This window comes from Orcinus orca, chromosome 11, assembly GCF_937001465.1.
Source record: "Orcinus orca chromosome 11, mOrcOrc1.1, whole genome shotgun sequence".
NCBI classification, from domain to species: Eukaryota; Metazoa; Chordata; class Mammalia; order Artiodactyla; family Delphinidae; genus Orcinus; species Orcinus orca.
In genome coordinates this window covers 41002578-41029486 of record NC_064569.1, presented here as the reverse complement: position 1 = coordinate 41029486, position 26909 = coordinate 41002578, and the positions used below count along the sequence as shown (strand labels likewise).

The 26909-nt window shown below is 39.0% G+C and overlaps 1 protein-coding gene and 2 pseudogenes across 1 annotated transcript in view; all 3 read right to left on the bottom strand.

Moving 5' to 3' along the window:
- TMPRSS12 (transmembrane serine protease 12) overlaps positions 1-24161 on the bottom strand; it is a 37610-nt gene extending 13449 nt beyond the window's left edge. Inside the window, exons 1-3 of the mRNA XM_049694131.1 lie at positions 23867-24161; positions 22969-23167; positions 9038-9306 (exon numbers count right to left, since the gene is read on the bottom strand). Coding sequence (XP_049550088.1) covers positions 9038-9306; positions 22969-23167; positions 23867-24104 — 706 coding nt within the window. The 5' untranslated portion in view covers positions 24105-24161. The remainder of the gene's footprint in view (positions 1-9037; positions 9307-22968; positions 23168-23866) is intronic.
- On the bottom strand, positions 4283-4868 carry LOC101280493 (60S ribosomal protein L12-like; annotated as a pseudogene).
- On the bottom strand, positions 19010-19598 carry LOC101280751 (39S ribosomal protein L47, mitochondrial-like; annotated as a pseudogene).
- Positions 24162-26909: the final 2748 nt, after the last annotated feature.

The window sequence follows — 26909 nt, the reverse complement described above, 5'->3', positions numbered from 1 at the left end:
CAATACCATACAGTCTTGATGGCTATAGTTTTTAGTATATTTTGAAATTAGGTAGAGTAACTCTTTCAGCTTTGTTGTTCTTCAAAAATTTTTGGCTATTCTAGGTTCTTTGCCTTTCCATATACATTTTAGGATCAGCTTGTCAAATTGTATGAAAAACCTTGCTGGGATTTTGATAGAGAGTGCATTGAATATATAGGTCAATCTGGGGATAATTGCCATATTAACAATATTGAGTCTTCGAATCCATGGATGTGGTATGTCTTTCCATTTATCAGGTCTTCTTTGATTTCTGTATGTAATGTTTTGTAGCTTTCAGTATACAGGTCTTGCACATCTTTTATTGACTACAATGAGTCTAGGTGTGGATCTCTTTTTTTAATCTTAATTGGGGTTTATTGAGCTTCTTTTATAAATTAAGGGTTTTTTTCATGAAATTTAGGCAGTTTGGGGCCATATTTTCTTCAAATATTTTTTCTTCCCCATTTTTCCTTTCCTCCCTTTCCAGAAATCTCATTATATGTATGTTGGTATATTTGGTGTTGTGCCATAGGTCTCTGAGTGTCTGTTTTTTTTCAAAAATATTTTCTCTGTTTTCTCCAGATGAGATTATTTCTATTGCTGTAGTTTAAGTTCACAGATTCTTTCTTGTGCCATCTCAAATGTCTAGAATTTCCATTTGGTTCTTTTTAAAATTGTCTATTTCTCCACAGACATTCCCCATTTGGTAAGTCATTGTCATCACATTTTTCTTTAATTCCTTGAACAATAATTCCTTGAACAATAATTTCTTTTAACTTGTTGAACATATTTAAAGAGCTTCTCTGAAATCTTCGTCTGCTGTATGCAACATCTAAACCTATTCAGAGTCAGTTTCTATTGACTACTATTTTCCCCTGAGTATATGTCAGTGGGGTTTTGTTTGTTTGTTTGTTTTTTATGATGTCTTACAATATTTTTGTTAAACTGGACATTTTAGATTAATGTATTGCAACAACTCTGGGTTTTGATTCCCTTTTCAACAATATTGTTGTAATTTTTAAAATAACTTGCCTGGACCTAAAGTGTGTAATCTGTCTCCCCCACATTGCGTGATTGTTGATGTCTCTGCTCAGTTTTTTAATTCTGATTTTTTTTTTTTTAACTTCTTTTGGCCATGCCTTGCAGCATGTGGGATCTTAGTTCCCCGACCAGGGATCAAACCCATGTCCCCTGCATTGGAAGCACAGAGTCTTAACCACTGGACTGCCAGGGAAGTCCCTTTTAATTCTGATTTTTACCTTTTAACCTGGCTTCATAGAGCTTTCCCATGTGTCTGCATAGTTTACTGGTCAGTTAATGATTTAAACTTTCATCCTCTGCTGATGGATCTGTGTGTGGGTTGGGGAGTGCATTCAAAGTTCAGTCAGATTTCAAATCTACCTTGGTTTTCACTTTATGGTAAGCTGTCTCAGATTTTTTCCCACACATGTATACGTGTATGTTTCCCAGTAAGCCAAGGATGTTTGGAGAGCTTATCTAGCCATTCTATAGCTGTCTCATTTTCAGGTTCTTCCTGTCAGATTTCTGACTGTTCTACTCCTGGCTGCATCTAGGACCTCAATCCCAGAACAGCAGAGCTGTGGGTTTCCCCCATTCATCTCTTGCTGAGTCTAATACTTTTTTAAAAATTTATTTATTTATTTTTTCGATACCTGGGCCTCTTACTGCTGTGGCTTCTCCCTTTGCGGAGCACAGGCTCCGGACGCGTAGGCTCAGCGGCCATGGCTCACGGGCCCAGCCACTCCGCAGCATGTGGGATCTTCCCGGACTGGGGCACGAACCCATGTCCCCTGCGTCGGCAGGCGGACTCTCAACCACTGCGCCACCAGGGAAGCCCTAAATTTATTTTTAAAAATTTTATTTAGTTTTTTGAGTCTACTACTTTTATTGACAGTGCTGCTAGACTGGATTATCAACTACTGCTCTAAATCAAGTCCATCTCCTCTGGTACCAAGATCCTTTTTCCTCATGATCCTGGTAAAACTGTTGCACTGATTGATCTGAGAGGGGAGTTAGGAGCAGCCACAAGCAAGAAAACTACAAATTCCTCTTTTTACCCAAATTTCTAGCTGCTTATAATAAACAAATACTCTTCAATTTATTGTGCATTTTGGTTGATTTCCAGGGCTCTGAAATGGTTGCTTTTGACAATTTTTGTCCATTTTATACTTACATTGGGGGAAGAGGATTTTCCAACTCCTTATTCCATCATAGCCAAAATTCCCATCTCTCTTATTGCTAAAATAATTGTAATCAGAGTATATAGTCTGTACATTACCTATTCTTTGAATTTTGAGATTTGCTATATGGCCTAGTAAGTGGTCAATTTTTATAAAGTTTCCACCTGTACTTGAAAAGATGAAATTCTCTGATTTTGGGATGCAGAATTTTCTGATTTGGCTATTAAATCAAGCCTCCTACTTCAAGCATTATAAATCTTTACTAATTTTTCATCTGCTTAATATGCCAATAATAAAAAAGAGAGTTGTGTTAAAATTCCCTCCTATCATAGGGAAGTTATAATGTTTGCCATACAGTTCTATCTATTTCTCTTTACTGTTATCTGGGTCCTAGTTATTAGCCTCACAAGTCTAGAACTGTGCTATCTTCCTGGTGAGTTGAATCATTTCTAAACATATAATGACCTTCTTCACCCCTAATAATTCTTTTATCTTAAAGTCTATTTTGTCTGCTGTTTGTATAGCAATACCAGCTTTCTTTTAATTAGAATTTGCTTGGTATATTTCTTTCCTATTGTTTTACTTCAATCCTTCCATATTGTTACATTTTAAGTATGGCTTGCTAAAGTAAGCTGAATTTCCTGCTTCCTAATCTGATTATCTTTATTTTAACTAGTGATGTGGTCCATTAACATTTATTATGATTATGGATGTATTTGGGCTTGTTTCTAATGCCTTATATAGTTTTATTTTTCTTATGCTTCTTATTTCTCCTTTCTTGATTATTTTTATTGAGATTTTATTTGCCTTTATGTTCTTATTCCTTTTGTTTCTTTCTACTGGTCTACAAGCTGTATCCTCTATTTCTGTTATTGAAATTTGACCATTCATGCTTAAAATCTAATGTTAATCAGTATTTTAACACTTTTCCTGAATAATACAAGGACCTGAGACCACTTTAACTCTGGTTACCCATTCTGAAGTACATGCTTTTTTCCAATTATTTAAATATCTTTTTTAAAATTCCACAGAATATGCATTGTTTTTATTTTATTCCACGGTTTCTCCGTTTTGGCACTATTGACAGTTTAGGCCAGATAACGCTTTGTTCTGGAAGGTACGAGTACTCTCCTGGGTATTGAAGGATGATGAGCAGCATCTCTGGCTTCTACCCACTAAGAACCAGTAGCATGCTTATCCCCTGCCCAACGGTAAAACCAGAATTTTCTACAGACATTACCAAATGTTCCCTGGGGGCAAAAGTGCCCTCAGTTGAGAAACAATGTTGTATACAGACAATGTTTACTTACAATTACCTATGATTTTAGCTATTTCTTTGCTCACTTCTCTTTTTTAATTTTTATTTTAATTAATTAATTAATTAATTTGGCTGCACCATGCGGCTTGTGGGATCTCAGTTCCCTGACCAGGAATTGAACCCAGGCCACGGCAGTGAAAGCCCGGAATCATTTTGCTCGCTTCTTTCATTTCATACCTCCCTTTTGGCAGCATTGGCATCGTTTTCTTTCTCTCTGATGTATTTCTTATTTCCTCTGTGAAAAATTATTGGTAGTAAATAGTTTTGTTCACTCTTATTTTTGAATGATAATTTTATTGGATACACAATTGTAGGTTCATAGTTCTGTCCTCTCAGTAATTTGATCATGATATCTTATTGTAGTTTGACTGTCATTATTGCTATTGAGAAGTTTTCTGAAAGCCAATCTCTAGTTATTGTATAAGGATTTCTCTTTTATCTCTGGCTGTATTCAGCTCTTCTCTTTGTTTTTTCTCTTCTACAGTTTCATTACACTGTATGAAAAGGGATTACATTTTGTTTTGGCTCATGTTGTGCTTACTGTAGTATCTAGATTCATGTTGTCTTTCATCAGTGATAGAAAAATTTCAACCCAAATCCATTGAATATTGCCTCTCCTCTATTCTCTTCATTTGTTCTCTCTAGTGCTCTCATTAGGTGTATATTTGACTTTCTTTTACTTGACTTTCTCTCTCTCTCTCTTTTTATTTTTGGTTATCAAATAACCCTTTATTAAATTATTTTTCTTTGCAGTTCTTAACTAGCTGGACATTCCATCACACCACTGTTGATGTCATCTGTGATGTCGTAAGGGTGGTGGCCATCAACATTGCAGCCCACAGACTGGGCAGTTCCCAGGATCTCTTGAATGGTTCCAGAGAGTTCTCTAGCTAAAGATCAATGCCTTATCTGTCAGGCATTGTTGACAATCTAATCAAAAGTGATGTTTCCACTATGCTTAATGTTTTTCTGCTTCTTTCTGTCTCTTGGCGGTTCCTCAAGGGCTTTGATGATCAGGGAAGAGGCAGAAGGTATCACCTCAATCTGGGCCTGTCTATTTTGAATGGTCAGTTTCATTGTAATCCTCAGACCCTTCCAATCACCAGTTGCCGTGGAGCAACTTGGATGCCTTGGATGTCATCACCAACCTTTTTTGGAGAGAGACCCAGGGGGCCGATCTTGGGGGCCAGGGCAGATGTGGCACCAATCTCCCCACTGGTGCACCTCAGGTATACGGCTTTGATCTCGCTGGGGTCGAACTTAGGCGGCATGGTGGAGGCCTCTGGTGTCGGATGAAACCAGATTCAGGATGACTGAAGAAAGTTGCACCTTGGCCTCCTCCGAGCCAAGAGCCAAAAGCTCTTTCTCTTTATTTTCTCTGTGCCACAGTCTAGGCACTTCTTCAGATACATCTCTGATTCACAGATTCTCTCTTCAGATGAGTCTAATAGGATGTTTATTTCATCCAGTGAGTTTTAAACTTAGGCAATTACGTTTTTCATTTATAAAGATTCTATTTGGTTCTCTTTTAAATCTGCCTGATCACTCTAGATCATCTATCGCTCATTTTTAATTCTACTCTTTTATTTCTTTAAACAATTCACATATACTAATTTTATATTCTATACCTAAAATATTAATATCTGAGATCTTTGGGGGGGCTTTATCAGTTATTTAATTTCTGTTGATTTCATAATTATGATTTGTTTCCTTATGTGTTTAGTGATCTTTGACTGTGAACTGATATTTAGCTGATTTTAATCTGGGAATCCTAAGTTCCTTCTGACTTGGTACTACTTTAGCCATTGAATTTATTTCAATTATTGTATTTTTTAATTGTCACAGTTACGTGGTTCTTTTTCACATCTCTTTTCATTTTTTAAGCACATCTTTTATTCTTGTAATATCAATATATTAAACATTTAAAAAAATATTTATGTATTTATTTGGCTACACCAGGTCTTAGTTGCAGCATGTGGGATCTTTGCTGCTGCATGCAGGATCTTTAGTTGTGGCATTCTGGAACTTTAGTTGCAGCATGAGAACTCTTAGTTGCGGCATGTGGGATCTAGTTCCCTGGCCAGGGGTCAAACCTTGGCCCCCTGTATTGGGAGCACAGAGCCTTAGCCACTGGACCACGAGGGAAGTCCCATTAAACATTAAAATATATTATCTGATGATTCTGGTATCTGAAATCTTTGTAGGTCTTATTCTGATGTCTGTTGTGCCTTGTTTCCTTTGGTGTTTAGCAATTTAAAAAATTATAATCCATTTTCTTTGAAACTTTGGTGAAGTTCTTTGAGGTTTCAGGTGACATTGGGTTTCTACACAAATTATTGGCATTTGATTCTCTCAGGCACCTAGAGAACATTAACAGTCTAGGAACTACTTAAACTAATTCTAACCTTGAGGCTTTCTAGTCTACTCAGAGTGATTTGGGGCATATGAGTGGTATTTGTAGTTACATATTTTCTGGGAAAATTTCTTCATTTTTTGCCTTCCATTAAGCAGTTTTCCTAGCAATCCTGGGGGTGGGGTGGGGGTTGAGGATGCTTTTGTTATATATGATTCATTTTTTAAAAAAACTTTATTTACTAATAATTATAGTTAACAGGAAGTTGCAAAGCAAGTACAGTGAGGGTCAGTGTAATCTTTACCCAGTTTCCTATAATGGTTCTATCTGTATTATTGAAGTACAATATCAAAACCAAGAAATTGACACTGGAACAATGTGTGTGTGTGTGTGTGTGTGTGTGTGTGTGTGTCGTTCTACACCATTTTATGGCATATGTAGATTCATGTAATCACCACCACAATCAAGATACAGAACTATTCCATCGTCACAAAGATCTCCATGCTATCTAACCTTCTTACCCCACAGCGATCAGTAATCTCTTCTCCATCTTTATAATTTTGTCCTTTTGTGAATGTTGTATAAATGGAATCACACAGTATGCGACCTTTTGAAAATTGCTTCTTTTCACTAAGCATAATGCACTTGTGACCCATCTAAGTTGTTGTGTATATCAATAGTAAATTCCTATTAACTGCTTAGTAATGTTTCATATTAAGGATATACTGCAGTGTATTTAATCATTCACTTATTGAAGGACGTTTAGGTTTTTCTAGTTTGGGGATATTACAAGTAAAGCTTTTATGAACATCTATGAACAGGTTTTTGTGTGGACTTATGTTTTCATTTCTCTGGGATAAATGCCTAGGAGTGTGATTGCTGGGTTATATCGTAAGTGTATGTATGTTCACATATGTTTTTAAGAAACTGTATCTCTGCTGTTCCATGGTTACACACTTAGAATTGCTGTGTCTCCTTGGTGGATTTACCCTTATAATTATGTTATGTTCTTCACTGTCCCTGGTAATTTTCTTTGCTCTTAAGTCTACTTTATCTGATATTAATGTAGCCAGTTCTGCTTTCTTTTCCTTTTTCCCCCCCATTCCAGCTTTTCTTTTGATTAATGTTACCATGGTATGTCTTTTGCCATCCTTTTACTTACTTTTTTTTTTTTAATATTTATTTATTTATTTGGTTGTGCCAGGTCTTAGTTGCAGCAGGTGTGCTCCTTAGTTGCGGCGCGCCAGCTCCTTAGTTCTGGCATGCGAACTCTTAGTTGTGGCATGCATGTGGGGTCAGTTCCCTGACCAGGGATTGAACCCAGGCCCCCTGCATTGGTAGCACAGAGTCTTAACCACTGTGCCACCAGGGAAGTCCCCATCCTTTTACTTTCAATCTACCTATATCATATTTGAAATGAACTATGTATATATGAACTATGCAGCTAGGTCTTGAGTCTGACTCAATTTTAGAGTACAGCCCTGAAGCTCCAGCTTTATGAGTGTCTCCCCACACACACTCAAGCAGGCTTTGTTCTTCAAGCCTCTGAAGGCCTATGAAACCACAGAAATCAATATTGAATGTTACCAATTTGACAAATACCCTTAAGATGAAAGGCAGCTTTTGTGCTCCAGTTATCTAAGTTCCTGTCTTCACACTCAGTCCTTGACCTATGCATTTTCTCTCTTTAATAATTTTCAGTGGGAAGGTTGGTGTGTGCATGTAATCTGCCATGTTGCTGGAGAGCCAATATAATCCTCAAAACAACTCTCTGATAAGGTATTATTGCTCTCATCTTACAGATCATGAAAATGTATGACATTGTGAGACATGATATAATATAATGGAAACACATGAGTTTTGAGGCAGGCCGACCTAGGCTTGAATTTTTGACTCCTCAGTTAGCTGTGTAACTTTGGGCAATTTATTTAATCTCTTTAAAACTCAGTTTATTCACCCATATTATAATATTTCTTATAGTGTTGTTGGGGCATTAAATGAGAAATACATTAAAATGCTTAGTATTTTATTTAGTACCTAGCCCTGAATAAATAGTAGTTGCTCCTATCATCATTGTTCTAACTGTTGTAAAAGATTCAATAACCTGCCCGTGGTAATTCAGCTAGTACATGGCCAGGCTGAGATTCAGACTTAGGTCTGTGATTCTAAAGCCCATGCTCTTTTTCCTGCACCATGTCACTTTCCTTATCTTCCTTAGAAAATATTCACAGAGAAAAAAAGAAAAATAATAATTCACAGACTTTTCATACATTTATTTCTATCCTATCTAAATAATCCACAAATATTTAAATGGCTAGGTTTGGTAGAGAATAGAAAAAAAAGAGTCTCAGCACTTGATCTCATATATTGCTAAACAGACTTCAATTCCCTCAGGAGCAGATTGTATTTAATGTACTACTTAAATATTCAGGCTTTAGAATAAAGAAAAAACTTAAACTTGAGTCCCAGCTTCTCAACCTCTAAGTTTCACAATTCCTGGTCTGTTAAATGGGAATAACAACATTAACTCCCTAATAGGAATATTGGGAGGATAAGATAAAATAAAGTAATATATTTAGAACAGGGCCTAAAACATGGTAAATGCTCCCAAATGGTAGCTGTTGTTATTACCAAAGGCAGAGACTGTTTTCTACATTTTTCATTCCTCCCATTAGTTCAGTCAGTCAACGATTTGTGCCTCTTTGTGCACTAAAGAAAATACATGGCAATCAACCTGTTTGATACTAAACAGTGCACTAAATAAAAAGTATACTAAATTTGATTCCTTATAGCCAGAAGCTTATTATTTAAGATAAGCAAATCTGCTACAGAGCTTGCTTCATCACCTAAGAGTCTCAGAAACTACAGAAATACTTGGAACCATCATTCTCTCTGAGAATGTCTAAAGGTTTAAGTATCTTGGCATGTATAACAAAAGAAGTCTCTATTTCTGCTTTGGAAGATAATTTTCTCTCTCCCACAAGCAAGAAAAAAAACACAGAAAATTTAAAAAGACATTTCCTTTTCACTGGTTTATAAAGACCTGTTGTTCAAACTCATGATATAAAGAGATAAAGACATACATATTCACCCTCTGCCAATCATCAGGAAAATCTGTATCAACAAAATTCAGATCATAATTACCTTTTTCTGTTGTTCTTCCCCATCCACTTATAAAACACTTCGTGTTTCGGTTCAGTCTTTGGAAAACACCAAAAGGTAGACAGATAGGCTGAATATAATCATTATATCTCACTGCTTTTTTTAAATGAAAAAGCGCAATATCATTTTCATAAGATTCCACATCGAAGTCTGGATGGATAATGATTGCTTTAACTTTCATCATCTTGGAGTGTGGCTGACGCCCACCTATATTATTAGTTCCAATCACAACTCTCCACATTACAGGATCTCTGAAAGAAAGTAAATGTTCTTATCCTAAACAGGTATTTAACTAAGTAAATATTCTTAATCTCCCACTAGTTTTTGTTTTTCTCATGTTAGATTAATAACAAAAAAATTAATCCTACTTTCATGTGACAAAGTCATAGCAAGTAAAAACCTAAATATTGTGATGTAGGAAAAGAGAAAAAGATCAATGGGACAGAAAGTCCCAAACGGATTCAAGTACATGAGAATTTAATATATGGTAGCAATTCTTACCAATGGACAAATGGATGAATTATTCAATAAATGGTATTGGGACAACTAGCTAACTAACAAACTAGTTTGAAAAGTGAAATAAAATTAAATCCCTGAAAAATTATTAAACACTAAAATAAACTCCAAATGGATTAAATATTTAAATGCACGAATCTTTTAAATAAAGACTTCCTATCTTTTAGAGATACGTAAAGTGGTATGTCTGAGATTTCTTTCAAAATAATTAGAGGGGGAGTTGGCAAGAATAAAGATGAAACAAGATCAGCCATGAGTTGATAAACTGAAGCTGCATATTATGCATATGGGAATTCATTAAACTATTTACTTTTACAAATTTTTGAAATTTTAGAATGAAACATTTGGATATTAAATTAGGATGAGAAGTTTAAAAATTAAACCAGAAAGAAAATATAGATGAATACATAACATTGTTATGGAAAGGATGCCACCAGGGAAGCCCAAATTTGCCTTTTTGTAATTCTATTTGAGCAAGTTGGAACATTCCACTGGACTATATCTCAGTGAGAAAGGACTTTATAAAGCATGACACTAAATATAAAAGAAGCAACTAATGGATCTTGACGTCTTTAAAAGCAAAAAGCAAGCAGAAATCAAACCAAACCAAAAAAGTCTTCTGTAGGTCAAAAATCAACAATTAAAACCCCAAGTGGTTAATACTTATTGCATGTGAAATTTACAAATGCCGAAATTCCTTTCACCCTTCAAATTGGCAGAGTGTGTGTATTTAATGATTATGCTCAGTGCAGACAAGAGTCAGAGGAACAAAGTTACTCTTATTCACTGAGGAATATATAAATAGATAGGCACTCTGGCAGCATGTACCAATAGCCTATAAAAGTTGCATTGATTTTGACACTGCAATTCTACTTCCTAGAATTTATTCCAAGGAAATAGAAGATAATTAACTATCTTAAAATTGGACTAGGTAACCTCTAAAAAGTTTGTAAAAATGTTTATACAGTCCTAGTTCTATTGTGTTTAAAAAGAAATTGTAGCTTAAATGCTTTAAGCTGCTTTAAAAAAATGATGTTTGGGCTTCCCTGGTGGCGCAGTGGTTGGGAGTCCGCCTGCCGATGCAGGGGACGCGGGTTCGTGCCCCAGTCCAGGAGGATCCCACGTGCCGCAGAGCGGCTGGGCCCGTGAACCATGGCTGCTGAGCCTGTGCGTCCGGAGCCTGTGCTCCACAACGGGAGAGGCCACAACAGTGAGAGGCCCACGTACCGCAAAAAAAAAAAAAAAAAAAAAAGTTTCTTTTCCAAATGTATACAATTTATCTTTCTTGAATTAAAATTTTTTCCCGTTTTATTGAGAAATAATTGACATACATCACTAAGTTTAACGTGTACTGCATGTTGGTTTGATTTACATATATTGTAAAGCGATTACCACAATAGGTTTAGTTAACATCCATTATCTCATATAGATACAATAAAAAGGAAAGCTGGTGATGTAAACTCTTAGGATCTACTCTCTTAACAATTTTCCTATATCATACAGCAGTGTTAACTATAGTCATCATGTTGTACATTACATTCCTAGTCCTTATTTCTCTTATAAGGGAAGTTTGTACCATTTGACCACCTTCCTCCAATATCCCCTCCCCCCACATCCTGCCTCTGGTAACCAACCACAAATCCCATCTCTTTCTCTAAATTTGGTGGGGAATTTTTGTTTGTTTATTTTTATTTGTTTCTACTTATAACTGAGATCCTGCAGTATTTATTTGTCTTTTTTTGTCTGACTTATTTCACTTAGCATGATGCCTTCACGGTCCATCCTCAATGTCACAGATGGCAGGATTTCCTCATTATTTATGGCTGAATTACACACACACACACACACACACACACCCACGTCTTCTTTATCCATTCATCTATCAGTGGACACTTAGATTATTTCTGTGTCTTAGCTGTTGTAAATAATGCTGCTATGAAATGCGGTGCAGATATTTTTTCAAGTTAGTGTTTTCATTTCTTTTGGATATATTCCCAGAAGTAGAATTGCTGGATCTTGTGATAGTACTATTTTTAAGTTTTTGAGGAACCTCCATACTGTTTTCCATAGTGGATATACCAATTTACACACTCCCATCAGTGGTGCACAAGTGTTCCCTTTCCTCCACATCCTCCCCTTGATGATGGCCATTGTGAGGTGATATTTCATTGCAGTTTTGTTTTTTTTTTTGTTTTTTTTTTGCGGTACACGGGCCTCTCACTGTTGTGGCCTCTCCCGTTGCGGAGCACAGGCTCCGGACGCGCAGGCTCAGTGGCCATGGCTCACGGGCCCAGCCGCTCTGCGGCATGTGGGATCTTCCCGGACCAGGGCACGAACCCGCGTCCCCTGCCTCGGCAGGCGGACTCTCAACCACTGCGCCACCAGGGAAGCCCATCATTGCAGTTTTAATTTGCATTTCCCTAATGACTAGTGAGTTGAGCATCTTTTCACTTACCTGTTGGCCATTCATATATCTTCTTTGGAAAAATGTCGATTCAGATCCTTTACCCATTTTTAAAATTGGATTATTTATTTTTTTGCTATTGAGTTGTATGAGTTCTTTATATATTTTGGATATTAATGCCTTATCAAATAGATGATGTGCAAATATTTTTCCCATAGGTTATCTTTTCACTTTGTTCATATTTTCTTTTTCTGTGTGGTTTTTTTAGTTTGATGTAGTCCCACTTGTTTATTTTTTATTTTGTTGCTTGTGCTTTAGGTGTGATTTCCAAAAAATCATTACCAAGACCTATGTCAAGGAGGTCTTTTTCCTGTGTTTTCTTCTAGGAATTTCATGGTTTCAGGTCCTACATTTAAGTCGTTAATCCATTTTGAGTTAATTTTTGTTAATGGGGTCAAGTTTCATTCTTTTCCATGTGAATATCCAATTTTCCCAGCACCATTTATTGAAGAGACATTCTTTTCTCCACTGAGTATGCTTGGCTCTCTTGTCAATTATTAGTTGACTGTATGTGCTTGGGGTTTTTTTTCTGGGCTATCAGTTCTGTTCCATGGTCTATTTGTTTTTATGCCAGCACCATACTGTTCTAATTACTATAGCTTTATAGTATATCTTGAAATCAGGAAGTGCGATGCCTCTGTTTTTTTTGTTCTTTGGATTCAGGATTTCTTTGGCTATTCAGGGTCTTTTTTGATTTCACATAATTTTTAAGGGTGTTTTGTCTATTTCTGCAAAAAGTGCCATTGGAATCTTGATAGGGATTGCACTGAACCTATAGATGGCTTTTGGTAGTACTGACAGTTGAATAATATTAATTCTTCCAATCCGTGAACATACCTTTCCATTTGCTAGTGTCTTCTTTATTCCTAAGTATTTTATTGTTTCTGATGCTGTTGTAAATGTAATCAATTCTTTTATTTCTTTTTCAGAGAATTCATTGTTAGTGTATAGAAATGCTATTGATTTTTGCGTGCTAATTTTGTACCCTGCAACTGAATTCTTGGATTAGTTCTAATGGTTTTTTGGTTGTGTCTTGGGATTTTCTATATATAAAATCATGTCACTTGCAAATAGAAACAATTTTACTTCTTTTCCAGTTCTCATACCTTTTATTTCTTTTACTTGCCTTATTATTATTATTTTTTTGTGGTACGCGGGCCTCTCACTGTTGTGGACTCTCCTGTTGCGGAGCACAGGCTCCAGACGCGCAGGCTCAGCGGCCATGGCTCATGGGCCCAGCTGCTCTGCGGCGTGTGGGATCTTCCTGGACCAGGGCATGAACCCGTGTCCCCTGCATCAGCAGGCGGACTCTCAACCACTGCGCCACCAGGGAAGCCCTACTTGCCTTATTTTTTTAAAAAATATTTATTTATTTATTTATTTAGGCTGTGCCAGGTCTTAGTTGTGGCATGCGGGATCTTTAGTTGTGAAATGTGGGCTCTTAGTTGCGGCATGCCTGTGGGATCTAGTCCCCTGACCAGGGATCAAACCCAGGCCCCCTGCATTGGGAGTGTGGAGTCTTACCCACTGGACCACCAGAGAAGTCCCTCTTTTACTTACCTTATTGCTCTAGCTAGGACTTCCAGTACTATGTTGAATGGGAGTGCGAGAGTGGGCAGCCTTGTCTTGTTCCTGATCTTAGAGGAAAAGCTTGCAACCTTTCAGCATTGAGTATGATGTTAGCTGTGGGCTTGTCATGTATGGTCTTTCTTATGTTGAGATATGTTCCTTCTATGCCTAATTTCCTAAGTATTTTATCATGAATGGATGTTGAATTTTGTCAAATGCTTTTTCTGTGGCTATTGAGATGATCATATGATTCTTTTCTTTCATTCTATTAATGTAATGTATCACATTGATTGATTTGCACATGTTGAACTATCCTTGCCTCCCAGGGAGAAATCCCACTTGATCATGGTGAACAATGCATCCTTTTAATGTGCTGCTGAATTTGGTTTGCTAGTGTTTTGTTGAGAATGCTGCATATATATTCATCAAGGATATTGTTCTGTAGTTTTCTTTTCTAGTAATGTCCTTATCTGTCTTTGGTATTTGTAATGCTGGACCTTGTAAAATGAGTTTTGGGAGGTTCCTTCCTCTTCAATTTTTTGGAAGAGTTTGAGAAGGACTGGTGTTAATTCTTCTTTAAACATTTGATAAAATTCACCAATGAGCCGTCTGGTCCTGGGGTTTTCTTCTTTGGGAAATTTTTGATTACTGACTCAACTCCTTACTAGTAATTGATCTATTTAGATTTTCTGTTTCTTTCTGATTCAGTCTTGGTAGGTTGTATGTTTCTAAGATTTTTTTCATTACTTCTAGGTTATCCAGTTTGTTGGCATCTGGTTGTTTACAGTAGACTCTTACGACCCTTTGTATTTCTGTGGTATAAGTTGTAATGTCTCCTTTTTCATTTATAAGTTTGTTGATTTGGGTCCTCCCTCTTCTTTTCCTTGGTAAAGCTAGCTAAGGGTTTGTCAGTTTTGTCTATCTTTTCAAAGAACCAACTGTTATTTCGGTTAATCTTTTATTTTTATTATTATTTTATTTATTTTTGGCTGCACTGGGTCTTCGTTGCTGCGTGCGGGCTTTCTCTAGTTGTGGCGAGCGGGGGCTACTCTTCGTTGCAGTGCACAGGCTTCTCATTGCAGTGGCTTCTCTTGCTGTGGAGCACAGGTTGTAGGCACACAGACTTCAGTAGTTGCAGCACGCGGGCTCAGTAGTTGCGGCACGCAGGCCCTAGAGCACACAGGCTTCAGTAGTTGTGGCGTATGGGCTCAGTAGTTGCAGTGCACAGGCTCTAGGGTGTGTGGGCTCTGTAGTTGTGGCGCACAGGCTTAGTTGCTCTGTGGCATGTGGAATCTTCCCAGACCAGGGATCGAGCCCATGTCCCCTGCATTCGCAGGTGGATTCTCAACCACTGTGCCACCAGGGAAGTCCCTGGTTAATCTTTTATATTGTTTTTTTGTTATCTATTTAATTTATTACTGCTCTAATCTTTATTATTTCCTTCCTTCTAATTTTAGGGTCATCTTTTTCTAGTTCTTTAAGGTGTAGAGGTAGGTCGTTTATTTGGGATCGTCTTGCTTCTTTTTTTCTTTATTTTTTGCGGTACGCGGGCCTCTCGCTGTTGTGGCCTCTCCCGTTGCGGAGCACAGGCTCCGGATGTGCAGGCTCAGCGGCCATGGCTCACGGGCCCAGCCGCTCCGTGGCATGTGGGATCTTCCCAGACCGGGGCACGAACCCGCGTCCCCTGCATCGGCAGGCAGACTCTCAACCACTGCGCCACCAGGGAAGCCCTGTCTTGCTTCTTAATGTATGCATTTATTGCTCTGAACTTCCCTCTTAAAACTGCTTTTGCTGCATAAGTTGTGTTTCCATTTTTGTCTCAAGATACTTTTTAATTTCTTCTTTGATCCACTGGTTCTTTTTTTTTAGGAGAGAGTGTTGTTTAATTTCCATGTAGTCATGAATTTTCCAGTTTTCCTCTTTTATTGATTTCTACTTTCATGCCATTGTGGTCAGAGAAGATCCTTGGTATGGTTTCAATCTTCTTGAAGTTGCTAAGACTTGTTTTGTGGCCTAACATATGGTCTGTCCTCGAAAATGTTCTATGTGTACTTGAGAAATACTCTGCTGCTGTTGGTTGGAATGTTCTGCGTATGTCTCTTAAGTCCACCTTGGTCTACAGTGTTATTTAAATCTGCTATTTCCTTACTGATTCTCTATCTGGATGATCTGTCCGTTGTTGAGAGTGGGATATTAAAGTCCCCAACTATTATCAAATTGCTGTTTATTTCTCCCTTTAACTCTGTTAGTTTTTGCTTTATATATCTAGGTGCTCCAACGTTGGATGCATAAATATTTACAATTGTTATATCTTCTTGATGGATTGACCCCTTTACCGTTGTGTGGTGACCTTTTTTTGTTTCTTTTTACCATTTACATTTAAAGTCTATTTTGTCTAATATAAGTACAACTACCCCTGCTTTTTTGGGGTTACCATTTGCTTGAATGTCTTTTTCTATCCCTTCACTCTCAGTCTATGTGTGCCTTTAAAGCTAAAGTGAGTCCCTTGTAGGCAGCATATTGTTGGACAAAGACTTTTCTGAACAGACAAAAGCTGAGAGAGTTCATTACCACTAGACTAGCCTTACAAGAAATGCTAAAGGAAGTTCTTTGACTGAAAGTAAAAGGACACTAATTAACATCATAAAGACATTAAAAGGTAGTGCAAAACTCACTGGTAATGGTAAATATATAGCCAAACTTAGATTCTGTAATTTGGTAATAGTGGTGCATAATTTACTTACAACTTTAAAAGTTAAAGGAATTAATATAGTAAAAATAACTATAACAACACTAATCTATTAGTTACACATTATAAAAAATATGTAAATCATAACAGCAATAACCTAAAATGTAAGGTGGAGGAGAAGCAAAAGTGTAAAGTTTAGGAATTCTATTGAAGTTAAGTTGCTAACAGCTTAAAATAGTGTGTTATAATTTTAAGATAGTTTATGTAAGCTTCTTGATAACCTCAAGGTAAAAACCTGTAGGAATTACACAAAAGGACTTGATAAAGAAATCAAAGCATACTGATACCAAAAGACATCAAAACACAAAAAAGACAGCAGGCTAAGAAACAGGGAACAGTGGATCTAGAAAACAACCAGAAAACAATTAATAAATGGTGATAGTAAGTCCTTACCTAGCAATAATTACTTTAAATGTAAACAGATTAAATTCTCCAATCAAAAGACATAGAATGGCTAAATCAACTTATATTACTTACCTATTTCAATTTATATTCAGACCGTGAGATTAAAAAACAGGTTGTATACACTGAAAAGTACAAAACATTGCTGAAAGAAATTAAAGAAGACAAATAAATGGAAAGACATCCCTTGTTCATGTATTGGAAGACTTAATATTGTTAAAATGACAGTACTACCCAGAATGATCTATAGATTCAATGAAATACCTATAAAAATCCCAGTGATGCTTTTGCAGAAATAAGAAACCCATCCTAAGATTCATATGGAATATCAAAAGACCCCAAATAGCCAAAATAATCTTGAAAAAGAAGAATAAAGTTGGAGGACCATACTTCCTGATTTCAAAACTTACTGAAAAGCTACAATAACTGAAACAGTGTGATACTAGCATAAGGGCAGATATATATACCAATGGAAAATAGAGAGCCCAGAAATACACCCTTGCATATGTGGCCAATTGATTTTCAACAAGAGTGCCAAGATAATTCAATGGAGAAAGGAAAGGCTTTTCAACAAATGGTGCTGGGAGAATTGGATATCTACATACAAAAGAATGAAATTGGACCCTTATACCATATGCAAAAGTTAACTCAAAATAGATCAAAGACCAAAATATAAGAATAAAGCTATAAAACTCTTAGAAGAAAACACAGAAAAGCTTCATGATATTGGATTTGGCAGTGATTCTTGGGTATGACACCAAAAGCACAGGCAACAAAAGAAAAAAATAGATAAATTGGACTTGATCAAAATTAAAAACTTGTGCATCAAAGGACACTTTCAAGAGAGTGAAAAGACAACCCACAGAATTGGAGAAAATATTTGTATATCATATATTTGACAAGGGATTAATATCTAGGATATATAAAGCACTCCTACAGCTCAACATCCACAAAAAATCCAGACAGCCGAGTTCAAAAATGGGCAAAGGACTTGAATAGACGTTTCTCCACAGAAGAAATATAGGACTGCCCTGTTGGTCCAGTAGTTAAGAATCCGTGCTTCCATTGCAGGGGGCACGGGTTCGATCCCTGATCCAGGAGCTAAGATCCTGCATGCCACATGGTGTGGCCAAAAATAAAATAAACCTTAAAAAAACAGAAGAAATACAAATGGCCAGAAATCACATGGAAAGATGCTCAACATCACTAATCATTAGGGAAATGTGACTCAAAACCACAATGAGGGACTTCCCTGGTGGCGCAGTGGTTAAGAATCCACCTGCCAATGCAGGGGACCATGGGTTCAAGCCCTGGTCCAGGAAGATCCCACATGCTGTGGAGCACCTAAGACCATGCGCCACAACTACTGAGCCTGTGCTGTAGAGCCTGTGAGCCACAACTACTGAGCCTAGAGCCCATGCTCCGCAGCGAGAGAAGCACCGCAATGAGAAGCCCATGAACCGCAACGAAAAGTAGCCCCCACTCGCCGCAACTAGAGAAAGCCTGCGCGCAGCAATGAAGACCCAACGCAGCCAAAAATAAATAAATTAATTAATTAAAACAACAGAACCACAATGAGATACCACTTCATGCTCATTCAGATAGTTACCATAGTAATAGTGTAAGTAATGAACTAGGGATATGGAGACTGGTATTCTGAATCTACTTCTCATCAGTGGGGAGTATTGGGGGACAAAAAGAAGCAAATTTAAGAGATACCGCACAGAGAGAGTCAGCTAACTGTCGAGGTAATGGGACTGTTGGTGAGGCTGTTATCTGAGAAAATAGAGAAGGGATAGAATTAGAGGGAAGATTTTTTTTTTAATAAGATGGGAATTTAAACTTTATACCTGATTTTGACCACTTCCAGATTTAGCATGCCATAATAACACTTAGAACAGTTGATAGTCAGTTTTTAAAAATTAATTATTTTTGCCCGTGTTGGGTCTTCGTTCTGTGCGCAGGCTTTCTCTAGTTGCAGCGAGCAGGGGCTACTCTTTGTTGCGATGTGTGGGCTTCTCATTGCGATGGCTTCTCAATGGAGCACGGGCTCTAGGCAGGCTCAGTAGTTGTGGCTCTTAGGCTCTAGAGAACAGGATTGGTAGTTGTGGCACACGGGCTTAGTTGCTCTGCGGCATGTGGGATCTTCCTGGACCAGGGCTCGAACCCATGTCCCCTGCATTGGCAGGTGGATTCTTAACCTCTACGCCACCAGGGTAGTCCCAGTTGATAGTCATTTGACTAAAAACACAAGTTATTTATAAACCACTTAGTATGTATTCACTTTTGTATATAGATTGTAATCCAAGAAAAACAAAATGGTAAATTAAAAGTTCAGATGTCTTAGATAAGACTTGATTTCTGGGCTTCAGAAAGATGTGGAAACTTTTCCTGAAGAAAATTTTCTTTCTTGCTTGCTAAACTTGTCTTCCTTGCTTTGATGCAGGCTTGTTTCTCAATTCTCAATCTGACAAAACGTTTCACCTAGGGCACTGCAAAGAATCGCTTTCTATTGTTTCCTTTATTTAGGTACCAAGGTATAGGCCACTGCTTGAACTTGTGCCAGATGATTCTTCGAAAGATGTCTCTTCTCCAAGAACCAGGTCTAGCTTTTTCTTGACCAGTCTGAAGAATTCTGAGGGCATCTTCCCTTTCCTGGACAACTTTATCTAATGTATCCATGGAATCTACTACCTTTTCTAACTGCTTCAGACTTGGCATTGGCAATCTCTGCTGCTTAGCCTCCTGCTCTAGAGTTAGGAGCATGTTTCTTTCAGGAGAACATACCAAAGTTTATGTAAATCTTCATGACTTTTGTTCCTTAATTGCTGACAGGTCCATGAAGCTCCCTGTGCTAGCAGGGGCCTGAGGACTTATTAACAACCTGAAAGCCTTCAGGGCTGCTGAGACTGTTCTCTAGAGGAAAGAGTTTAAAAGTTCATGTTTGGACTTGTTGGGAATGTGACTCCAGTATATACGTATAGTAGGGAGCTGGAAATATGACTCAGCTGGAGAGACTTGGGAGTTGCCAGGACATGGTGACTCCTAAAACAGAAGTAGATGAGACATCTCTAGGGAAGAGTACAGATGATAAGGCAAGAGGATAGAAGGTGGAACTCTTGAAAATACTGCCACTTAAAAGAAGACAAAGACTCAAGGAATAAGGAAAAAAATTTTTTTAAGGTAGAGAATAGTGGTGTCTTAAAAATCAAGAAAAGAGATCAGAGGGAATTCCCTGGCAGTCCAGTGGCTAGGAATCCGAGCTTTCACTGCTGAGGGCCCGGGTTCAATTCCTGGTTGGCGAACTAAGATCCCACAAGCCGTGCGGCATGGCCAAAAAAAAAAAAGATGTAGAACAGCAGTCAACTTTGCCAAATGTTATACAGATGAAATAGGATGGGGATTGAGTAGAGGTCATTGGATTTGGCATAGAGGTGGGTCTTTAATAGTGTGTTCTGGCTACAAAAATCAGACTGCAATTGGGATTTTATGAGTCAATGCAGGTGAAGCAAAAGGGAGTCTTTCTTTCAAGGAGTCTAGTAGTGAAAGGAAGAATAGAAACAGGTAGGGTTTGTTTGTTTGCTAAATAACGATGAGGTGACCTAAACATGTTTGAAGGCTGTAGGAAAGAAGCAAGAGGAAAATACTGAAAAATACTAAAGAGACAATGAGGTGTAATGAAACAGCTATAGACTTGAGACTAGGTTTAAATCAATAGGTTGCCACTTTACAGCAATGTGGTCTTGGGAAAATTACCAAATATCTCTGATCTCTGACTCCTCAGGTGTGAAATGGAGATAACAGCTATCTCAGAGGGCTACTGGGAGGGCTTTTTTTAAATACAGAGTTATATGTAACATTCTTAAACAGTACCTAATCTCAGAGCGGGTCTTTCATGTTATAAGAAGGAATAAGGGATAACTGATGGTGCAAGGTTTAGGAAATGAGGGGGAACAGGAATAGAAGTGGCAGAGTCTTCTGAGACAGGAGGTACTCCTGAAAAATACAGACTATGCCTCAGTAATGTCGACTTCCTCAGCACCTAGCCCAGTCCCTAGCATATAATATACATTTAGTAAATGTTTGTTGAGTAAAGGGGTAAAAATATCAATAAGATTTAGCCTTGAGAATTGTTAAGTGGAATATTAATATTATCTTCAAATGCTTGGAAGAGTAATGAGGTTTAATATATATGGCTTCAGAAGGCAGAATGAAAATCAAGACACTTAGTTCAACATAAGGAAAGGCTTTCTAAGAAATAAAGCTGCACAAAACTTAAATGAAATTCTTTCCAAGGTAGCAGTTCATCATCACAAGAGGTGTTTCAAGTAGAGAGCCAAATGATATAGTTATGGTTATGTGTGTGGATTTTCATTATGACACACCTGGATTTGATCCCTGATTTCACTGTTTTCCAGTCAGGGTCTCCCTACAGTAAAGAGTGGTTGTGAAGAGTAGTGGAAATTGTGTCTGAAAATATGCCTGACTCAATGAATTAAAGCAATAATTATTTCAGACTAGAGAACCCTTTACTTCAATATTTTAAGAAGGATTCATATACAGGACAGAGAATTGAACCACACCTTTATAATACCTCTTTGAACTCTAAGATTTTATGACAATATAACAAAGCTATATTATTTGACCAAGGTGGTACATCTAGTAGGTTCTGGAATCTTACTTAAAGCCACGTACCACAAAGTGTCAGAGGAGGACTAGTATACAGGTCGCCCCTCTCCAAATGCATTGTTCTCCCCACGTGTCAAAGGAACAGACTAGGGCTTCCCTGGTGGCGCAGTGGTTGAGAGTCCGCCTGCCGATGCAGGGGACGTGGGTTCGTGCCCCGGTCCGGGAAGATCCCACATGCCGCGGAGCAGCTGGGCCCGTGAGCCATGGCCGCTGATCCTGCGTGTCCGGAGCCTGTGCTCCGCAACGGGAGAAGCCACAGCAGTGAGAGGCCCGCGTACCGCAAAAAAAAAAAAGGAACAGACTAGTAAAGGCCCAATATCAGGACTTAATAGGTGAGAAGAGCTTTTCCAAGAATCTTCAAATCATACCAAGCAGGCTTTTCCTTCCTTGGTTTAAGGTTTGAAAGCTGTTGAAAAGCAGTTTTTAAAGACAGCATTTTAGGAAAGAGTTGTAAGACACCCACACCTGAAAGACCAGAATTGATTTCTAACTCTGAAGCTGTTTTCTACATTTTTTTCTATACCCTTGGGTTTATACCTCAATAGCTTCCCATTTTTCTGATCTCTAGTCCTCAAGAGGCCAACTTATGGAACTGAAATGCATGTTTTTTAAATGTGGTAAACAGATTAAAAGATTAAAACCTTAGGAACCCCATCAGGCCAGTTACCCTCAGTTGAATTTTGAAGTTGTTGTTAGTTTTTCTTAGAGACTTTTCATTCTTCTCCCAGATAGCTCATAAAAATTAGAGACTAAAGAGAGACTGTATGACAGGTACCACGGTTTTCCACAGTATTTATCTTAGAGCTTCATTTTAAATGTTAGGAGGGTCATAAAGTTCTATTACAACTATGGTAAATCTATTTCTCCAAGACTGACATCATCCATAGACTCAATAAATATTTATTATGTCTCCTGTAAAGCAGGCCAACTCCTGTATTAGTACCAGAAATACAAAATAAAACATGTAGTCCTTGTCTTCATGGACTTGTCTCACCATGATCTAATGGTGAGAAAGACAAATACATGATTACAATACAGTAATTTTTAAAGCTAAAAGAAATGCTATTTATTATTTAAAGCAAGGTCCAACAAACTACAACCCACAGTCTCCTATTTTAATATAGCCCATAAACAAAGAATGTTTTTTACACTTTTAAATGGTTGGGGAAAACCCAAAATGACAAAATAGGATTTTGTTCAGATTTCAGTGTTCATAAATAGTTTTATTGCATCACAGCACACTCATTCAGTGATGTATCATCTATGACCACTTTGGTTCTACTGTGACAGAGTTGAGTCTGGCCTGCAAAGCCTAAAATATGTACTGTCTTTACAGAAAACGTTTGTTGACCTCTGACTTAAAGGATTTATTTCAACAAATATTCAGTGTACTATTCAGTGTAAGGCATTATGGCTACCTGGAAACATATCGCTTAACTGAACATGGCTGAAGTCAAGTGGTCCTCCGCCACTTCAAAATATCCCCCAAGAGCATAAAATAAGAGTTCTGTTCTGAATACATACCTAGTGTCCTTATTAGTGCAGTGGGCAGCCGTGAGGACCCATCTATTTTTCACTAAGCTTCCCGCACATACATGAGCACGATATCTGCCAGATTGAATCTGTAGGCTAACTAGCCATGGCCATGCGCCAATTTGAGCTTCTGTGCCCCCTACAATCCGAGACCCCTGGAACATACTTGCAAGTGGTGCTGTTCCACAATCTAAAAATAAAAATGATACATTATTTGGACTGAACATATTATTATATGTATTACTTTATAATCTTAACACGTTAATGTAATATTTGAAATCCCTATTTAAAAAACGCATAAAGCAAGCTGGATACCTAAGCCATGCCCATATTTTGAAAAAAGATCTTAGAGAGCTAAGACAAACATGCCTTAATTGCTTACTCACAAATAGAAAGACATTAAATCAGCACAATTCATCCATTTTAAAACTCTTCTCCTGAGAAGTATAACCATGAGGCAAGTTTCTCTGGCCAGGTATCGTATTTTTACCCCGTGTGAAACGGCCACTAAAAGAGCCTGGGACTGGTCAACCAAGAGCTACAAGTTCTAATACTTGCCATTTAACTTGTTGGGTTAATTCTTCTTAACTGTAGTATGAAAAAGTCACCTAACAGCCCTTTCATCTTTGAATTCCAATGAATTATTAGTCTGTAAAATGGGAATGACAAAGCCCAGAACGTTCTGAGGCGCATATACAGACGCAGAAGTGTATCGCATTTTTACTATTAGTACTACTACTATAGTCATTAAAATCGGGCTGCTTGGATCCGTAAATTTTTAGTTAAAGGCAGCTGGAAAAACAGAAAAGGAGGGCCCCAAATTCAAATACTACTTAAGTGGGGAAAAGGCAAGGACGACTGTCCAAAGAGAAGAACGAACAGATACTGCCTTTTGCGTTCAACCCTTCCTCTTCCGGGGCCTGGGGCTCCTGCGCCCTGGGCCTCCCACTCATGGCTTCAGGCCACCTCCGACCTCCGGCCTGTTCCCGCGAGGAGCCATGCCCACTCCTTTCAGAGAGTGGGTAGTGTTCTGAGCATATGAGAGCGCCCCCCAGAAACAACAGCGCTGCGCTCAGGAGTCCCAGCCCCATGTCGGAACTCCTGGTGGGCAAGATGGCGGCAGGCATTTCCTGCCCGCCCCCCCCCGCCCCCTTCCCCCACCCCGCGAGCCTGTGGGCCCTCGGCCTGAGCAGCCCGGCAGAGGAGGTGGGCGAGGTGGGCGACGCGGGAGCTGTGCGGCTGGCTAGGTGCAGGGGGCGGGGTGGGGGGCAACGTCACACCACCGAAGTAGGCGAGGGGTTTTGATGGGGGCTGAGGCCTGTGAGGCTGCGGAAGTGCCCGGATGAGTCAAGGCCTCAGCCGGTGTTCTGGTTACGCGACCAATGAAATGTCTCGCCCTCAGCCAGGATCTGGGGATTCGCTAACTGGCGAGACCTTCCTGAGCCAGATCTAGACACTTAGATGGTACAGTAGGACTGTTGTGGTGAGAGGGGAGCTGCTGGAACCTCTGGAGCAGCTCAGACTTCAAGGCCAGGAAGGCTTCCTGAAGTAAGAGCACCTAAATTGAAGTGAGTAAGCTGGGGAAGGGAGACGTAAAGCAGAAGGCAAAGCAAGTGTAGAGGTTGGGATTTGAGACAATGTGGGCGTTGGGGGAGCCCAATTTCTGTAATGCACATTGATCTCATCATTAATTGTTCTGTAGTAGTTTACCTTCGACTGGTCACCTCAGGGTGAGCTGATTAAATCAAATGTAAGGACCTGCAGGGACATCCCTGGTGGTCCAGTGGTTAAGACTCCATGCTTCCGCTACAGGGGGCGCGGGTTCATGCCTCCAAGCGCACCCCCCAACGCCAGAATTTAAGAACCTGCCTGGAAGTTGAGGACAAAGTCTGACTGAAGGTCACTGCACCCACCCCAAACACACACACACACACACACACACACACACACACACACACACACACACACACACACACACACACACACACACCAGTCCCCAGCCTGAGAGGTACATTATTCCTTGCACCATCAGAACCCCCAAGATGCCCCTTGACATTACAAACACTGTGGGAAAAGAGCACAGAGAAGTGGCTCCAGTTAATCGATCCACTGAACACGTATTAACCTCATACTACGTACCATACACCAAAATAAGTATCATATCATGGGAGGTGTGTTAAGACCTGGCCCTCTGACCCAGAGAACTTTATAACTTGGCTAGAAGAGAAAATCAGGGGTAATTCACTTGGAGAACAAAGAAGGAAGCCATGACACCCAAGCCTAATATGAATTCAGACACAAGGGATTGGTGTGGGCTGTGGCAGTCTGGGAAGGCTCCCTGCAGGAGGGGAATGTGAGCTGGACCTAGGTAGAGGGGGAAGATCAAGAAGAGGAAGGAGATGTAGTGAAGACAGACTAAGCAAAGGTATGGATATGTATTTGTGTTTCTCCAGAGAAACAGAACCGATAGGATATATAGAGATATATAAGAGGAGATTATTTATGGGAATTGGCTCTCCCAATTATGGAGGCCGAGAAGTCTCATGATATGCCCTCTGCAAGCTGGAAAACCAGTGGTATAATTCAGTCCCAAACGAAAGCCCGGAGAACCAGGAGCTCTGATGTGGGAGGGCAGGAAAGATGGATGTCCCAACTCAAGAAGAAAGGAGAAATTGCCCTTGGTGCACATTTTTGTTCTGTCTGGGCCCTCAGTGGATTGGAGTGAACGATACCCATCCAACATTGGTGACGGCAGGTCTTCTTTACTCAGTCTACTAGTTCAAATGGTAATCTCCTTCAGAAACACCCTCACAGACACACCCAGAAATAATATTTTACCAGTGATCTGGGCGTCCCTTAGCCCTATCAAATTGACACATAAAATTAACCACCGTAGTAATAATAATACAATGTATAATTTTAGTTTTTTGGGGTTTTTTTTTTTTTTTTTTTTTTTTTTTTACTGTTTTCTGTTATCTTTCAGAGACTGAAGAGAGAAACCATGCCTTAAAATTTTTGATCAGGATGTATAAGAGAAAAAACTAAGTTTAAGGCTTCTTCCTGGTTTTGTACTTGATTTGATTCTTTTTGGAGTCCAGGATTGTGTATGACCCTTCTTCCCTTTAGCAGAACCATTTACTATGGTTTTGGATACGCAGTAGTAGGCTTGGACCCTGCTTTGTACTTAGGGGTATAAGTATGCTCAGCATAATGAAGAGAAATTTTTCAGTGTGCAAAGGAGGAGAGAGAGGAAAGAGGTAGGCCGCCCACCAACATGGCAGAAGGCCAGGCCCAAGCCAAAAAGGTATCTGTGAGAGTTTCACTGTGGTGGGTTGACCCATGGTTTTTAAGAACAATGATGTGTAATGTTTGGTTTTAAATTGTTTTATCATTGCTATCTTGAGCTGTGCTAAAGGTTTCCTCAGTTAACCTGACTCCTTCAGTAACAAGGGCGCAGTGTGGGCTTGTGGTAGTCTGGGAGGCTGGTCACATGGTGGGGAATGAAAGTAGGGGTCAGCAAAAGGACAGCGCTGTGCTCATATCATCCTCCTAGTTTGTCATGGTTGGCTGCATTAAATCAAAGGAGCCTATTAGTTGAGCCTTACAGGTGGTAACAAGTGGAAAGAGAACAGATGCTCCTGGGCTGAGCTGAAATCAGTGGGAGGGAAGCAGGTGGTGTTGGATAAACAAGTTGCAGCATGAACTGACCTAACCCAGGAGCAGAACAGGAAACAAATTGACTTTTCCCCAAATAGTTGAGTGAAAGATGATACTTGAAAGGGGGGAGACACAGTTGGGGTGTGTTTCTGTGGGGGAGGGATGTGATCAGATTGGGGATGGCATTGTAAGCAGGGCAAGATGACTGGTCTTGCTGTGGCAGATGACAGACATTCAACAGATTTCTTTTCCACATCCTGATCAAAAACAGGTGC